Consider the following 19,387-nt stretch of genomic DNA (forward strand, 5'->3'; position numbering starts at 1 on the left):
AAGACAAAGGGCACAACTTACCAGATTCTTGAAATGCTGGCATTGCAGTCATCTTTCAACATAAAGCAGCTTCTACCCATCCTTTCTCTCTTGGAGAGAGGACAGAGGTAGAGCAGCCAAGGAGACAAGTGAAAATAGTTTATTTAGAACAGAAAACTGTATTTGCTTCTTGACAACGATTAAATATATGTGGCAAAATCTTAGTGCATTTGGAAGTAAATGTAAGGAAAGATGACATAGAAAAACTCATGCCCTAGCCCCCAGTCTCATGACTTCTCACAGGTATTTTCAGGGGTAGGGGGAGTTAGTGGGAGGGTATCTTTTACCTTGCCCTTTTGATCAGACCTTAGCTGATTATGTGCTTCAGAAGCTGGTGGGGTGGGTAGGAGCAGTAAGTGGTTTAGATAAGGTACAACAGGACAATTTAAGATTATGAAAAGATTAGAAATATGTAAGAAAGAGAACAACTAGAAGAAGAATCTTAAAAGCCCTGGAAAACTGGGTGGTGTTGGGATGGGAGTGAGAAAGAACAGAAATGCTGGCCCCAAACTTTCTGAGCATTTTTATCTGTGACAGGACCCTCTGTACAAGAAGATGATGGGATGAATTTTATTAACTCTGCATCTGCCTAAATACACACTTGAGTTCTTCAAGATATTTGAACTAAACCAGGTCTGGTGCCTGGAAGGAAAATAGTCTTTAATTATAAAAGATCCATTATTTGTATATCCTTTTAGTAGCACACATTTTAAAAATAGCAGCCTTGGCCGGGTGCGGTGGCTCATGCCTATAATCCCAGTACTTTGAGAGGCTGAGGCAGGCAGGTGGATCACCTGAGGTCAGGAGTTCGAGACCAGCCTGACCAACATGGTGAAACCCTGTCCCTACTACATACAAAAAATTAGCTGGGAGTGGTGGTGCATGCCTGTAGTCCCAGCCACTTGGGAGGCTGAGGCAGGAGAGTCGCTTGAACCTGGGAGACGGAGGTTGCAGTGAGCCAAGATTGTGTCATTGCACTCAAGCCTGGGCAACACGAGCAAAACTCTGTCTCAAAAAGAAAAAAAAAAAAAAAACAAGGCAGCCTTATCAAGATATAATTCACATACCATAAAATTTACCCATTTAAAAGGTACAAGTTAGTGGTGTACAGTATAGTATAGTATAGTATAGTACAGTACAAGTTGTGCAACCATCACCACTATCTAATTTCAGAACGTTTCATCGCCCCAATAAGAAACCCTGTATGGATTCTAGAGCCCATTGTCTCCAGAGGTCGAGAGCCCATACTCTTCGTGACTGTTTTTCACTGTCTCATTGCAAGGTTGTTGAAGATTAGTAGTAATGTGTGTAAGCATCTAGCTTAGTACCTTGACATAGTGGGGAAAAAAAAAGGCCAGTAGTTTCTATTTATCATAATGGGACATTAATGGTAATCCTTTCTCTCACATTTCCACCTGCGTTTTTTTACTGGTCCACTGTCGACTTCCTGAATGATATTTATTTTAAAAAGGAAACAGGGAAAATAAAACATGATCCAAAGAATACATTACTTTAATGTAGAGGGGATATAAATGGAAGGGCACTTTTAATGAGCTTAAACATAATTGGAGAACATGAAAGAGGCTTTTTATTTTTACTTGACAATAAGACATAATATTGCTTTAATAATTCATGTCCTGCTTACTCAAAAAAAATTTCTACTTAATTTTTTACTTAAAGTTACAAAGAAAAGCCAGCGGAGTTTTTGCCATGGAATTTTTATAATTTCAGTAATCAATATCTAAAAGGTGATATCAATAAGGCAATATTAATTTTGCCCTTAGATTTGATGGCAATATCACTTAAAGTTATTGAGCAAACTGATTTCCTTCATTTTGCTTCAGTTTCCCCTTTTATAAAATGAGTTAGTGATAGTTTTAATCAGAAATTTGATTATAAGGTATAATGTTTATAATTCAAAATTTATTTGCTATAAAAAAATCTTCATGAATATTAGATTGAATTTCCCACCATAGACCCAGAATCTAAAACAAATGACATAATATTTAAATAAAAATCTAGGGAAGACCATGGGAATATTATATAGAATAATATCTTTTTTTTATCCAGTGGTCACTCACATTACATTTGTGGTAGTGGTAAACACGGGCCAGTGGAATCTCTTGCCAACTTAAAGATTCTTTGAGTATCTCTATGAGTGGTGTAAAAGGTTTCTGAGAAAATTATTCAGTATATTTCATTATGAAAAAAATCTACTTTGTGAAGCTTAAAAATCTCATTTTGAAATGGCAAGCCTATATTCACGTCAAAGTAAATCGATGCCTAATAATATAGCCTGGCAGGCCAGGGACAGTGGCTCATGCCTGTAGTCCCAGCACTTTGGGAGGCTGAGCAGATAGATCGCTTGAGCCCAGGAGTTTGAGATCAATCTGGGCAACATGGTGAGACCCTGTGTCTACAAAAAAAACAAAATTAGCTGGGCATGGTGGCACAGGCCTGTAGTCCTAGCTGCTTGGGAGGCTGAGATGGGAAGATCACTCAAGCCTGGCAGGTTGAGACTGCAGTGAGCCGAGATCACGCCACTGCACTTCAGCCTAGGAGACCAAGCGAGACCTTGTCCCAAACACACAAACAAAGAAATAAACAAATAAAAATATAGCCTGGCAAAAACAAATAGTGCTAAGTGAATAAGGAAATTATAAAGCCATGTTAACTGTAAATTAAGAGATTTAAGAGGTTTACCAACGAATGTATAAACTTTGTGCATTCTGAGTCAAGCAAACTATTAAAAAATGACATCTATGAGAGAATTAGAAATTTGAACACTGACTGGTTATTTTATGTTATTAGGAAACTACTGGATTTTTTTAGGTGTGGCAGTGGTATTATGGTTAATTTTTTAAAAAATAGTTCTTTATTTCAGAGAGAGGTGTGCCATGATATTTAAATATATAATGTCTGACAAATAATATGGGAGAGGAGAAAGAAACAGGGTAAGTATAGATGAGATGAGATCGACCATAAGTTGACACTTGTTGAAGCTGGATGATGTATATATGGGAGTTTATTACACTGTTTTGTCTACTTTTATACGTCTTTAAACTTCTCCATAATGTAAAGGTAAAAGAAAAAGGTTGAGATTGATTAAAAATGTAACATTATTCTTTTATCTCTATCATGAGATCTAGTATATTAATGCATATATTGCTTTATGCATCTGGATATAAAGTACATAGAATAGTGAACTGATTTTTTAAATTGTTGTTCAAGTTAATGTTTTATGATAGAAAGGGCCTAAGCCTTGAAATCATACCTGAATTCGAATCCCAGCTCCTCTACTTAGAAACTTTGTTAGCTACGGCAAATTACATCAATTCTCGAAGCTTCAGTTTCCTCATGTATAAAATCTCACTAATAATATCTACTTCACAGTTACTATGAGTTGTAATGAGTTTTAATGAGATTATAACTCATAAGGAGTGCTTGCCACATGGTAGGCACTTACTAAAGTGGTAACAAGTATTATTATGTCTCAAAGTAGGGCGAGGCAAGTACATACATGTATAAAACCTTGATAATAAAATTTTCACGTATCTTTTCATAAAATTCATTCATTCATTATAGCTGAACCCTGGTGTAGGGCCATGAAACTCACCATGTATATATTTGTAAGGTTTGTATTTATAGAGAGCATTTTTACTGGTGGTAGCCACTTCAGAGGCTAGATTTACAAGCTTTTTGCTATATGGTGTCTGAGACATGTTGAATGGAAGCACAAATGTTGCTTAACTTCTTGTCCCTTATGGTCACATACTTGGAGCATGTAGTTATGACAACTACAAGAAGCAAAACATTAAAGCAGCAAAGAAACACCATCTTTACACTTTAAAAAAAAGAGGAAGGAAATTTCCTTTGAAGTTGAAGAGAAGTGTTTTTGAATTAATGGAGTGTACAGTGATTTTACTAAATTTTATTTATGAAAATACTCTTTGCTTTCATGCCAAAAGGTTTTAGCACAGTCATAAGTAGGATTTATACAAAGAAACACAGCCCAAATTTATGACGTGTTTGCAAATGTAAGAAAAAGTCTAAATTTACAATATTTATAATTTATTGTTAAGTATCTTTCCACCACTATTCCTGGAATGCTGATATTTTATAAACACAAGCATTGGTTTTGAACCTAGACTATCTCAACCTATACTACTTTTTAAAAAAAGAAATATTCCAGCATGTTTTTCATGTCTTTTGGGGATTTAATAAGGGGGAAATGAACCCAGGCTGAATACTCCTGCCTTTGGCTTTGACTCAACCTTTTAACATCAACAGTCTTGACAGCTGCTTTTGTGGCTTGACTTCCTTCAGGCATTTTCCCCCTTTTTCTTATTTGCTACATTTTATACAAATTAATCTGTAGCAAGTGGACACACACACAAACTGTTTTTGAAGTTAATTACTAATTTTGATACCTTTTCAAATAATTTACTTCCTATACATCTACTGGTAGGGTGTTTTTTTTAGTGGAATAATGCATTTTTTAAAAGGGCAGAATAATGCATTTCAAAATTAATGCAGCAATTGTTTTGCAATGACTATCAAAGATTCTTTTTTTTTCTTTTTCTTTTTTTTTTTTTTTTGAGACAGAGTCTCGCTCTGTCACCCAGGCTGGAGTGCAGTGGCGCGATCTTGGCTCACTGCAAGCTCTGCCTCCTGGGTTCAAGCAATTCTCCTGCCTCAGCCTCCCGAGCAGCTGGGACTACAGGCGCCCGCCACCACGCCCGGCTAATTTTTTGTATTTTTAGTAGAGACGGGGTTTCACCGTGTTAGCCAGGATGGTCTCGATCTCCTCACCTCATGATCCATCCGCCTCAGCCTCCCAAAGTGCTGGGATTATAGGCGTGAGCCACTGCACCCGGCCAAAAGATTTTTTTTTTAACAAAAAGACCCACTTTTTTCCTTTCTAAAGTTAACATTTCCCAAGATTTTTATGTCCTTTCTAAAAGTCCTTCCTATTCTGTAGTAGATGATATTAAGATATAAAAAGAGAACTAAATTTTATGCAGGTAAAAGAAATCATTGGAATCAGGTAATGCTGCCTTCTGTATTCCCTACACAATGTATTATGTACAAGGATGTTCATGATAGCATTGTTTGGAATAGCAAACAGACAGCCTAAATGCCCAGCAATCGGGGACTAGTTAAATAAATATACACCCATTTAATGGAATGCTATATAGAGTTAAAGGAAAATGGTACATATATATGTAATATGTATGTAATATGTAATATGGAAGGTTCTCCAAGGAGTATTGTTAGATGAAAAGGGTAATTTGAGCAAACTAGTGTGTATAGTTTGTTTCTGTGTGTGTGTGTGTGGCACAAGCACACGTGTTTTTATTTGTATATAGAATATTTTTGGAAGGATACATATGTATCTATTAACAGTGGTAATCACTGTTGAGGGGGATATTGATATGAATGAAAGAGAGAATATTCTTTGGTACTATTTGAATTTTCACCATGTGCATGTATTATTTTTTAATGTTAAAAATTGGTTAAAATAAAAAATGAGATAAATCTGTATTGCTGATATGGAGCAGTTGTCAAGATAAATGGTTAGGAAGAAAAGCTGGATACAGAACAGAACAAATGTTACCATTTGTTTAAAAAGAGGAAAAAAATACATATGCCACACACACAGAGACCCTTGTTATATTAGATACAAAAATTCATAGAACACCCAAGAAATCTCACAATGGTTGTCTCTGGAGAGAAGGATCAAGAGAAGAGAGGACAGATGAACTTTCATTATATGCCTTCCTGTAACATTTGAAGGTTTTGCTCTGGGCATACTTAACTTTTTTTATTTAATAAAGAAGCTTTCCAAAACAAACAAAAAAACAGCATGGTAGTAATCTATTTTTCAGTAGAATCATGATTAGCAGTTTCTTACCCATTCAGGTTTTCATCTCTCTATTTATTTATTTATTTATTTATTTATTTATTTATTTATTTATTTTAGTTTTTGAGACAGAATCTCGCTCTGTCACCTAGGCTGGAGTGCAGTGGCTTGATCTCGACTCACTCACTGCAGCTTCCATCTCCTAAGATCAAGTGATCCTCTCACTTTGGCCTCCCCAGTAGCTGGGACTACAGGCATGAGCCACCATGCGCAGCTAATTTTTGTATTTTTTTGTAGACATAAGGTCTCACCATGTTACCAGGCTGGTATCGAAATTTTGGGCTCAAGAGATTTGCCCACCTCAGTCTCCCGAAGTGCTGGGATTACAGGCATGAGCCACTGCTCCTGGCCTATTTATTTTGAAATGTTAATTAATGGGAAAGGCCCTGATGATGGTATAAAACAGCAGCATTCTCTGTTGTTTAATGTTTGAGAAAGTTGGTATATATAGGTGTGTTGAGTTTACTTATCACTTAAAAGTGAATTTTTTTTTTTTTAGACAGAGTCTCGCTCTGTCACCCAGGCTGGAGTGCAGTGGCACGATCTCAGTTCACTGCAGCCCCCACCAATGGATTCAACCAATTCTTGTGCCTCAGCCACCCAAGTAGTTGAGATTACAGGCATGTGCCACCATGCCCGGCTAATTTTTGTATTTTTAGTAGAGATGGGGTTTTGCCATGTTGGCCAGGCTGGTCTCGCACTCCTGGCCTCAAGTGAAAAAGTGAATTTAAAAATAAATTATATGGCCAGTCATGGTGGGTCACATCTGTAATCTCAGCCCTTTGGGAAGCCGAGGGAGGCTGATTGCTTGAGCCTGGGAGTTCCAGACCAGCCTGGGCAATACAGAGAGACCCCATCTTTATAGAAGATACAAAAATTAGCCAAGCATGGGGGTGTGCACCTGTGGTCCCAGCTACTTTGGAGGTTGGGGTGGGAGGATCACTTGAACCTGAGAGGTCAAGGCTGCAGGTAGCTGCAATTGCACCACTGCACTCTGGCCTGGGTGACTGAGTGAGACCCTGTCTCAAAACAAAAACAAAACAAAAATAATAATAATTTTAAATTAGTATTGTGTAATACTCATGGTGACTGATAATGATACCTTTTCTTACCCCGTCTTAGTCTTTTTAGAAGTTCACAGAACTTCAGATTTTCGTCTTCACATAGATGTCAAGGAAAATCAAGTCACTAAAAATTAATGACTGCTTTAAGTTTGTTTGATTAGCCCAGGGGACTTTGGTTGAGGAAAAAAAACAACTTATAAATGATTTCTCTTAGAAGGTATTATTCCTGGACTAACACAGAAAATCAGGTGAGGAGTACAGTTTCTGAGCATAGAATTTTTGCATAAGAATTAGTGTTCATCAAGACTTGTGCCTCTAGCAAATTTTCATGTTCTAAACACAAAATATTGAGAGAAAAGTGTAGTCCATTTGAATACAAGCTTTTTTGTTTTTTTTGCTTAAAACTTTTTTGTGAGTAAGTAAGTTAAGCCTTCAGACCTGAAACCCAATGAATTTGCTTGATATTTTGAGGCTAAATAATGTAATAGGTGGACCCAATTCTATTAGAAAACATTTATTTTTTGTTTGGCTTCTCATCAACACATGCTTCTCTCAGAAACTTGTTTATGAAGATGGCTAAGTATCACTAGCACAGGAAAGGGACTGCTAAGTTATAGGCAAGGGGATTTATATGACATATAAAATAAAGATTCCAGTTTCTGCTGACTCTTGTGAGGCAAGTAGTGGAAGAACCAATCTTGTGAACCCTATCGGTCCTTGTCAGCTGATGTGAATTTAACACACATTTGCCATCCTGGAAAAGTTCTTGATCATGATTAATCTCTAAAATGTATTTTCCTAAACTTAAAAAGTGATACCACTTACCCTTAAGATTTATGCACTTTACTTGTGTTAGTGATGCCTCAATTAAAAAGTAATTTTTTTAAATAAAGAGATACTTTTTCATGTGAAACTTTTTTTCCAAGGAACCAAATATTGAACTGAATTCTTGACAGTGAGAGGTTTTGGCTGTTGATAATGATGTTACATACATGTTGTCAAATACGTGAATGAGAATCCCTGTTTGGAGTGGGATGTGGCATGGGGAGGTTGAATCTTGTCACCATTTGCCATTACAGCTTCAGTGGTATTGGAGGTTTATGTTATCACAAAGAAAACTTACCCTTTCTTCAGTATGTTAAAAGCTGGCTCACATGTTTAGGCCTGCTAATCTTACCCATAATCCATTCTTTACTCTGTATTATTTTATTTTTACTCCTTGGACTTTTGAAAAACATTTCTTATATCTACCTGTAGCCTGTACAACATGTCTTCTTCTTCTTCTTTTTCTTCCTCTTCTTCTTCTTCTTCTTCCTCTTCTTCTTTCTTCTTTCTTCTTTTCTTTTTTTTTTTTTTTTTTTTTGAGATGGAGTCTTGCTCTGTCACCCAGACTGGAGTGCAATGGCACGATCTCAGCTCACTGCAACCTCTGCCTCCTGGGTTTTAAGCAATTCTCTCTGCCTCAGCCTCCCAAGTAGCTGGGATTACAGGCATCTGCCACCACGCCCAGCTAATTTTTGTATTTTTAGTAGAAATGGGGTTTTGCCATGTTGGCCAGGCTGATCTTGAACTCCTGACCTCAGGTGATCCACCTGCCTCAGCCTCCCAAAGTGCTGCAATTATAGGCATGAGCCACTGCACCCGGCCATCTCATTCTTCTTTAATGGAAGATACTGGAATCCAACTAGCCTTATAGTTTCTCTCAAGAAGTTTCTTAAGTAATGTTGGCTTACCAGTTGGGGCATAATAGACCCTAAAATGCATCAGGATTGTAAATAAGTGCTAAGGCCTACTACAACTTGCTGTTTGGGAGAAAGGAAAGATGGGACAAGAAAGCAAGATGAACCAATAGTAATAAAATTGCTACATTTATGTGGCATTATATATTTTTCAAAGGATTTTCCTGCTCTGAGACTTAAAGCATGATGGTGCCAGAAAGGAAACACATTCTTTAACCAAGCCAGGTCAATGCTATATTTAAGTATCTGACAGAATCAAACAGAAGGTGCTGGAAAAAAATCAGTATATTAATTTCACTAAGCCTGAGGTGGCTGTTCTAAATTTTGCAAGCATGAAATTCATACCAAAAAGTGATATTTTGAAAAAATTACTACATTACTTGATAATAAATTTCAACTATGAATTGGACCACTTCTTTCTTGACCAAATCATTGACCAAATTTTGTTTTGTCTGTCAGTTCTACTCTCCATACCTAATGTGACTACTGCTATTATCACTAATAATCATAATTTATAGATTTACTTTACTAAAGTTAAAATATTAATTGATAGTATATACCATAAAGTCAACTCACTGGCTGTCATTCAATATGCTTTGCCTTTGAGTAATTATCATGATTTATTAAACATGCAGATTTTCAGGCTATATAGTTCAGTGGATTAGAACAAGAGCTTAGTAATCAGACAAGTTGGGGTGAAAGCCTGGCCCTGCCACTTATGAGTCACCTATATGACTTTGGGTAAGTTATTTCATCTTTGTGTCTCAATTTCTTTATCTTCATCTTTGGGATAATAATACATCTCAGGATTGTTTTGAGGATTAAATGAGATAGTCCACAAAAAGTCTTGACCCAGAGCTTGTACCCAGTAAGAGTTTAGCTAGCTATTATGTAATTATTATTATTATAGCTAACTTTCTCCTATATGTCAAAAGATACTGAAAATTCAGTTGGATAGCTTTGTAATAAGAATTAAGGACTGAGAATACAGTGGCCCAAAGAAAACAGAACTATGAGCCAATAATTCCAGATTATGATTGCCTGGTTGCCATATGATAAATGCATTCATTTTACAATATATTTATCCACATACTACCAAATACCTAGGTTTATATATTTTGAATTATGTCAAAATCTCATTACTGTTGAAAATATTCCCACTCAGCAGGTTCCATTTTAGTACCAGTTGAACAATACCAGTGGTAGATGGAATGTGTTAGTGTGAAGCTGGAATGACTGCTGACAGGCTGTGATTTGCTTTATGAAGTGTGGGTTGTCAGATATACAATTATCTGGTTTATATTTGTTGCTGCCAGCCCTACAGTTTGTTAACATCCAGGAGTTATGCCTTTATGTGAAACCTAAGAAGGGTTAAAAATCCCAGCATTTTCTTAGAGGGTGGGAGAGGAGAAGACAGTGGCTGCTTTTTTTTTCTCTCTCTCTCTCTTTTCTTGTTTCTTTTTCTTTTTCTTTTTCTTTTTTTTTTTTTTAAGAACTAGGATGATGCTACACACTACAGCTCGCCCTACTGGTCAAAATTAAAAACTGCATTACAAAGGACCATTTTCTTGAGGGAAAAAAAGAAAAAAAGAACTTTTCAATTAGCTCCCACTGACATTTTCCTGTCCAATCCACCACTGACAGATATAGTTCATTCTGAGAATATCATTAAGCTATGCTGCCCTTTCGGTTGTTGGATTCACAGGTGTTGTTATAGTGATTATACTAAGAGTGTCTAATCAATTTGGCTCCATTTGTGATTATTTAGACTGTGCCACTCTCCTCAAATGTTATCTCTAAAGGTTCTTAAGAAGGCTGTTATTCTTAGCATGATTACATAATTAGCAAACAGTAAAAAACTGTAGTTTTTTACTAAGCTAAGCTAAAAACTGTAGTCTTAGGCTCAATTTACTTCTTGTACATTTGAGATCCAGTTGGAGCAACTTTTTAAAAGAATGATAAATGGAAACTTTCTTTACCTGACCTATGATTTATTCTGTAGACTTAATGACATTTGGTACCATTACACTCACTGCCAGGGCCTTGGGGGGAAAAAAGGAATATTTATACATTGAATTATAGATAGATGTAGTAAAGGAAAAAAAAAAGAGAGATAGGCAGAAAGTCCGACTGTATAGAACAGAGAAGAATTTGGGACCTTCACTATACATGGATTAATCACAAGAACTAACCACACAGATCCAAATGGATATTTAGAAATTGGTGAAGCCTCTAGGATGTTCTCTGGAAAACATAGTACATTTTCTAATGCATGAATATGTGCAAAATGATATGTAATTTATAATGGACGTATTGACAGAATTTTAGTTTTGGTGCAGCAAATGTGCTCTATATTTACGTGTGAGTAACATTTCATATATGGTCACATCTGTACCCAACATATATCTTTAGTTGGTATTAGATTCAATAACTTAGTTGAATGGTTATAATAAGGACCAATAAGCTGCAGTTTTGCTAACCTTACTATACTTCAGCTTTAGGAGCTGTATTACTATTAAATTGGCCCATGAAAATCTGGCAATATTAATGCTATCAAGCATGAAAACTAACTGGACTTGGATCAGGGAGCTTTATTTATAGCATTTTAGTGAGAATTTATTAGTTTAAAGAGGGAGCTGTATTTCTTATGGGATCTTAAATATTAAATAGAATAGGAAGTCGTGTGTTTCCTTCCAACAACAACAATTTAAAATTTTTCAATTTTAAATTAATCTAAATTTCCTTATATAATCCAGAGATACTTGGTGAAGTAGTAGCAAACCCTAGTGTTTTGTTGTTGTTGTTGTTCTTTTTTGTTTGTTTGTTTTTGAGATGGAGTTTCTCTCTTGTTGCCCAGGCCGGAGTGCAATGGCACAATCTCGGCTCACCACAACCTCTGCCTCCCGGGTTCAAGCGATTCTCCTGCCTCAGCCTCCCAAGTAGCTGGGATTACAGGCATGCACCACCATTCCCGGCTAATTTTTTTGTATTTTTAGTAGAGATAGGGTTTTCCATGTTGGTCAGGCTGGTCTCGAACCTGAAACTCAGGTGATCTGCCTGCCTCGGCCTCCCAAAGTGCTGGGATTACAGGCATGAGCCACCACGCCCGGCTGCAAACCCTAGTTTTTAACCACGCCATATAAACAGTTGGTTGCAAATATGAATAGAGTCTTTATAATATAGCTCACAATTAATTTGAAGAGAAATAAAAGATGATGATGTAGACTAACAAAAATATCGAGACTTTACATATTGAATAAGCAAACATATATGTTTTCTCTGTTATTTGTTATTTTCTCACTTTTTTTAATGCTTAAACCATTTTCTGTCTTTTTAAATTTCTTTCTCATTTCTCTGGTAAAATTGTCATTATGGCCTGTTTTTGTCTCAAAATAGTATCTGCAAATTCAGAACTAAACGGATTTGCTGTGAACTAAAATAGTTACAAGGGGAACATCATCATGGTTCATTTTTCTCCCTGTTTTATTTGGAATTGAATTAGTAAATGAAAGTTTTAGCAGTTTAATTCACTTCTCCATAAAGTTTATGGAGCAGCAACAGCTGGTTGAATCTGTGGCAGAAAAAGCCAACTTCTAGTGGCCAAGACTATTGTTTCAGAATTAAGGGGGAAAACTCATTAACTGTTAATGAAAACACAGGGAATAAAAACAAATAGCACAGAAACCCTAGGAAATAATTACCTTACACCTGACACAAAGCTGCTTTATCTTTCTGCTCCAACCCTCAGAAATTCACAACTTATCACTCTGTGGAGCATGAATGAAATTGAGTTTGACTCTCAGAAAAGAATAGAGAAATCATCCTGCTTATGGGCCCCTCAACATGTACTGGGTGGAGAACCTGCCATTGAATATATCAAGGAGTGTATCTAACGCCCAATTCTTATGACACTTAGGCTACAGGAGCAAATTACCTGCTAATAGCAGATGAACCCTTGATATAGTTCCACTAGATCTTGTTTAGAAATACAAAGAGAAAGGACTGAAGGTAGTGGATGTGATTAATGGAGATATGATGTGTTAGAATATATATCTGTATAGAAATATATTGATTCTGAGGGAGTTGCAGTGGGAAAGTGTGTCTCCAGTGGCAAGGGGTCTTGCTTGTGAGAAATCCACTCTAAGCAGATAGAGTTCTAAGCCCTAATTGTAGAGCTGCTGAGTGGAAATGTCTGTCACTATAGTTTGTGATCATTTATGTCTGATCCCACTGGACTACAGTTGTGGCCATTTGGAACTGCAATTGTCAGAACTATAGACAAATCCAGAGAACACGTGCGGTTATGTTTTAAAGAAAAATGATGTTCTTAAACAAATCCAAAATGACCACAATAATTGCTGTTCTTCTATAAAACTTTTCACCCATGCATCCTCAGTAGTTGTAATCATTTCAATTACACGGGAGTGTATATTTATATGGTATTATAGCCTTGTTTCTGTGTGTGCCCAAGGGAACTGGGTCACTTGATATGACACTAAAAACACTTAAAACAACATCTCCATCATCAGGAACTAATTGCACTTGGGTGTAAAGCTTATTTCTAAATGTTCCCGCACCACAACCATTTGTACTACTGACCTAGGCTCTGTTTTGCTGCATTGAGTTGTATATCTATGTCGTTGTGTACTTTACAGAGGAACTGTCTCATGTTTGACACAAGGGGTGGCTGTTGAAAGCACACCTTGGGTGACTATACTCAGAAACCATAGCAATCACGTGGAAGTGACTTTTCCATCTGAAGTTAGGAAAGCAAGTGCCAAATCCAGGCAGGTGTTTTGGGTAAGACTTTAAAAACTGAGACTGTGAAGGCAATGTGATACCCTGGATTGGATCCCAAAACAGAAAAAGTACATTAATGGAAAACTTGTGAAATCCAAATAGAGTCTGTAGTTTAGTTAATAGCAATATACCAATGTTAATTTATTGGTTTTGGCAGATAGACCTCAATTATGTAAGAAGTTGACATTGGGGGAAACTGGGTGAAGGGTATGTAGGAACTCTGTACTATCTTTGCAACACTTACATAAATCTAAAATTATTCCAAAATAAAAAGTTCACTTAAAAAAAAGCCCTTCCTGATCTGCATGTTTTTAAAAACACTTAGAATGTGAGCATGTGCTTTTTTTCTTTCTTCTTTTCTTTTTTTTTTTTTGAGACAGGGCTCACTCTGTTGTCTAGGTTGGAGTGCAGTGGCACAGTCATGGCTCACTGCAGCTTTTACCTCCTTGGCTCAAACGATCCCCCCATGTCTCAGCCTCTCAAGTAGCTGGGACCACAGGCACAAGCCACCATGCCTGGCTAATTTTTCTACTTTTTGTAGAGATGGGGTATTGTCATGTTGCCCAGGCTGGTCTTGAACTTCTAGGCTCAAGCCATCCACCTGCCTTGGCCTCCCAAAGTGCTGGGATTATAGGTGTGAGCCACTGCGCCTGGCTAGGTTCTTTTTCTTTAATGGTGGATTTGCCACATTTTTGAAGCAAGCAGAGAACTTTGAGTCCAGAATAATAGTTTATACATAATGTTCAGTATATCCTACAAAAGTTAAATTTTGCTTGGCAATTCCAGTACTTTTTTTATTTTTAAGGATTTTTATTTGGCTTAAAATAAAAATTCCATTTAACCTTGCAGCTCACTTTCAGGTTACTAGCCAGGCAGTCCATTTAGATTGTGTTGATAATATAATTTTAGTGGACTTCCAGTGATGTAAAATTTGAGCATTTTTATCCTCAGTCCAGTATTTGAGAATTTTTCTGGTTATTATGGAAATTACACAGTGATGCTTTAAGCATAGCTATAAACTTTGTATACTGATAAGTAAACTAATAAAAGAGAGTATTTCTTCTGGCTTTGGCCAATGACTATTGTGTGAGTTTTCTACAATTTTTATTTCTCTTTTTCATAATAAACGTTATAGTTTATTTCTAAAGTCCTATATTTGTAGGTGTTCAACTCAGTTATGGACATCTACCTACCATACAGCATTTGAAGAAGAGTCTAGATATGATCATCTAATTTATGGAAAGAGAAGGCTACAGCCATTCTCTTTTTATCATTTTATAACCTCCCTGGCTTTCTAGTTTGATTGTAGGAAATAAACCTTTAAAGTGAGGCAATACAGATTCTATGTAGGTTGTTTGGTTTCACAGCTCCCTAGTTGAAATCCAAGGCCAAAACTCTATAGTATTTACTGAGATTAGCATTGGTGATTTCCTTTGGAAATTAGTATTTGAGATAATATTAAATTCAGTTGAAAATCCTATTTTCATGTTTGTGAAATGAAATAAGCAGCTGTCAGTGTCCTTTTATTAGCAGACTGTACCTCTATTTGGGGGATTTTAAGGAAAGCCATTTGCAATACAGAGCCTTTTCTTCCGGTTTCTGAATGAGCTAACATCTTCTGTCTGAACCTTTTAAAGTATCATAATAACATCAGTCACTTCTACAGAATACAATCCAACGTATATTGAAAACACACAAAAGAGATTAGCATTAATTGCATACTTCAGTATTGTATATACATTACCTTTTATCAAAGCCATTTTACAGGACAAATATTATCTTCTTAGGGCTTTTAGAATTCCTAAGAGGTCGGTTGCCTAGGCTGTAAACTAGAATTACAAAGAAAGAACTTTGTTAACATTGCAGAACAAATAGGAATACAGTCCAGCAAAGTCTAGGTTTTCTCTATTTTTATAATACTTCTCTTACTTTTCAGAGAAAGACTATTGACCTTGCTATATTATATTATGTATAGAAGGTTAAACCTTTGTGTCAGTCCTATTTCATTTGAAATAGAGGCATGCAGGGTAAAGGTTGTAATTATTGGAGACATAGTATATATGAACATAGATTTAATTCTTTTTTTTTTTAGATGGAGTCTCGCTGTTGTCACCCAGGCCGGAGTGCAATGGTGCAATCTTGGCTCACTGCAACCTCTACCTCCTGGGTTCAAGCGATTCTCCTGCCCTAGCCTCCCAAGTAGCTGGGATTACAGGCGCCCACCACCACGCCCTGCTAATTTTTGTATTTTTAGTGGAGACAGGGTTTCACCATATTGGCCAGGCTGATCTTGAACTCCTGCCCTCAGGTGATCCGCCTGCCTGGGCCTCCCAAAGTGCTAGGATTACAGGCGTGACCCACCGTGGCTGGCTGAATATAAATTTATATAGCTATGTTTTTATTTTAAGTATGATAGAGAAATTTCTTTCTGGTGGCAAGAGGTATTCCCACTATAAGCTAACAGTTCCTAAGTTTTAGTGAGAGAGTTACTTGAGTGGAAAATTTTTCATCCAGGTAAGTCAGTTCTTGAACCTATTTAACTGTTTCCTATATGTTAATGGATAGTGGCCATGTTCATCATCCAGTAAAAGATACATTTTTTTTCGAATACTGGAAGAGATCATACATAGATCCTTTTATAAGGATGTATCCTTTTATAAGGATGCCCAAAGATTGACCTTATTTTCTGTCTTTTTTGTCCCTCAGGGGGAGACATTGGACACGACAGCTCTGATGATAATCACAGCGGGACTCTTGGCCTGTCCCTCACATCCGATGCACCCTTTTTGTCAGATTATCAGGATGAGGGTGAGTGTTATACTTCTGGATTTTGGGTGACTACCATACTTCATTATCTTTTGACCTGACATCTTTGCCTTTTGTCGTTTTTGTATCTAGCAGCCTTTGGTGGGTTTTCTGTACTGGTAATCACTAGTTTGCAAAGAACAACTATTTGTTTCATTGTGGTGCTGATCCTCCTTGGTAATTCAATACTTCTGAAGTTAATGTACTTAGGGAGACACTAATTCCATATTGGAACAGGAAGACATCATTATTGATCTTTTTATAAAAACCGTAGCTCAATAGCTAAGAGGGCATTTTAAGATTTCAGGGCCTAGTTTATACCATTCTTTTGGATTTTTTAGCTTCACTGATTTACATGAGAATTGAAGCTTTTATTTAATGATTGTTGGATTATTAATTTTCTGTGGATCATTTGAGACCCTTGAGCTCATCATAGTATATAATAAGATACCATTTCACCTGTACTTCTCACATACTCCTGACCATATTGGTATTGCTCAAGGGGAAGGGAAAGCCACAAGAACCACAGTGTGAATCTTCCTAGAGCATCAATTTTACTTGAATATTTGGGAATGAGAGGAGTTAAATAATTCAATTGTTAGAAACATTATTTTTATATTCAAAATTCCACAATATATAACATAATGAAATGCAAAATATACATGAATTTTTAAGATAAGACATAAAATATAAATATTTTGGCCTGATGGCTGCCAGTTTCTGGCTCAGGCCTAGATTTCCCATGTGTGGGGATCCGCTGTGCCTCTTCTGTCATGTGGCCACCTGAGCAGAAGGTTTCATCATCATGGATGCGCATGGTTTTCTTATCAGAGTCTCTCTCATGCCTTCCCAGTAGGGTTAAAAAGGTAGAGGTGCTACTAAATTGAACATTAAATTGGAAACACATTATTCGCTTAGGGATTGGGAATAAAGTTGGTAAATTATTCCTTACTTTTCTTTGTTAGTCTGCAATCTTTCCATTTCTTTTTATTTAGATTTCAAGAGCTTATAATTTCTGTTTTACTCTCTCTTTTTACTTTATCCATTGATTGTTATTTCATTTAGCCCTTTTGACAATTCATGTTTTTTTCCCCTTTCACTGACTTGATAACCTCCACATAAGAACTGGGGGTTGAATCACACAGAAACATTTTATTTTGCTTGGGCTTTGTATAATAGCACAATTAGTAATACCCAAGTTTTAAAATGGGGTTTGTAATATAGGATCTGTGTATTGATTCAGGTATTACACTAAAAACATTGTTTGGATTGAAAGTTTAATAATTACATTGGTAGCTGATTAATAATTGTAGAAAATTAACAGTGCAAAACAGGAAGAAATCAACTTTTCATTTGTTTTTGATTAATCTAATGCTTGCCAGAATTAGAACAATAATGCCTCATTAATCCTTAGGTCACTTATTTGGTATTTCCAACTTTCCCAAACACAACTGAGAACACAATAAGTAATCCAGAAAGGCCTCTAAGTGGAAATAGATGTGACTTATGTACCTTGCTCTTGGAAGAACCCCTAAGGCCCTTTGCTGAGGAATCTTCTTACAAGTTTCTAACCAATACAGTGTTTTGGTTTCTCAGCCCACAGTAGAGCTTCAAATTAGAAGAAGGGGTACTATAAAGGCATCAATTAACAATAAGATTAAGGTAAGAAACAAGAACAAAACTTTATATAGAAAACAAAATCTATAAATAAAATTTATCTAAGAATAATTTTTTTAAAATAGCAGTTTGGGGTCATTTTCTATGATAGAGAAAAAGAGTGCATGCTCACCTAAGTGCTCAGTACCTTAATAAATTAAAACTTCTTTAGCCAGCATTTATTGAGCACTTACTATTTGCCTTGCATCATCTGTATGGTAAGCACTCTGCGTATGTCATCATTTGATCCTCAAGACTGCCCTAAAATGTGGATATTAGGATTATCCTTATTTTACAGACAAGGAAACAGACTCAGGGAAGTTAACTTATCTAAAATCACACAGCTGGTAAGTAGTAGTGCCAGGATTTACGCCTACATAGTCTGGTTCTAAAACCTCTGCTCTTAACCACTCTACTATCCTTACCACTATCCTTATCTGAGATATCCAAAAAAATAGATTCATACTCCAAACATTTTGGCAGATTCATACTCCAAACATTTTGGCTAAGACCATACAGATAAAAATACTATGCTTAAAAATATTTTCATTAAAATAGTTGAAATTTAGGAAAAACATTTGTGTTGAAAGAGGTAAATCTGGAAAACTCCAAAATGCAAAACTCGTAAGAGAGGAGTTAATTATATTAGTAATATTAAATTCTTACTTAATAAATTTTTGTTTTTAGTTCTACGCATGAAATTAAAAGAATTCCCAAAGTGACATAGTCAATAGTAGAGGTAGGAATAGACCTATTTCTATGTTAAAAACTTGATTGTAAGATGATGTGATACTGTTTAAATGTGAGTTTCTGCAAAGCATTGAATCTAGCACAGTGCCTGAGTGCCTAATACATAACAGGCACAATAAATGTTCATTTTCATCCCCTGAAAATTAAAGATACATACATTTCCTCTGAAATTAAAGAGAAAGTTATAAAGGTGTCAAAATTTTTAGCAATCTCTATATCCTATTTAATTAGATTTTACCATTATAGAGAATGGTAACACTTAATATGCTACTTATTCATTTTTTTAAACAAATGTTTGTTTAAAGATTCCTAGGTAACACCAAGACACTGTGTTAAGCTGCAGGTGAAAAATGCAGCGAGAAAGCAGATACAGTCCCTGCCCTCATGGAGCTTACCATCTCACTGGGAAAACTATTAATAAGTAGACAAATAAAAAAATATTAAGTTAGTGTCTTTATAGATAGCTAAGTCAATTATTTATGAAGAAAAAATATTCCTCTTTATTTTTTATTATTATTATTTTTTGAGACAGAGTTTCGCTCTGTCACCAAGGCTAGAGTGCGGTGGTGGGATCTCAGCTCACTGCAAGCTCTGCCTCCTGGGTTCACGCC

The 19,387-nt window shown here is 36.1% G+C and overlaps 1 protein-coding gene across 4 annotated transcripts in view; it reads left to right on the plus strand.

The window, feature by feature from the left end:
* Positions 1-19,387, plus strand: part of SKAP1 (src kinase associated phosphoprotein 1) — a 296,926-nt gene that overhangs the window by 67,894 nt on the left and 209,645 nt on the right. For all 4 annotated transcript variants that reach the window (XM_063706296.1, XM_055387722.2, XM_019028638.3 and 1 more), the window contains exon 4: positions 16,272-16,373. In XM_063706296.1, coding sequence (XP_063562366.1) covers positions 16,272-16,373 — 102 coding nt within the window. The remainder of the gene's footprint in view (positions 1-16,271; positions 16,374-19,387) is intronic.

This window comes from Gorilla gorilla, chromosome 4 (genome assembly GCF_029281585.2).
Source record: "Gorilla gorilla gorilla isolate KB3781 chromosome 4, NHGRI_mGorGor1-v2.1_pri, whole genome shotgun sequence".
Lineage (NCBI taxonomy): Eukaryota > Metazoa > Chordata > Mammalia > Primates > Hominidae > Gorilla > Gorilla gorilla.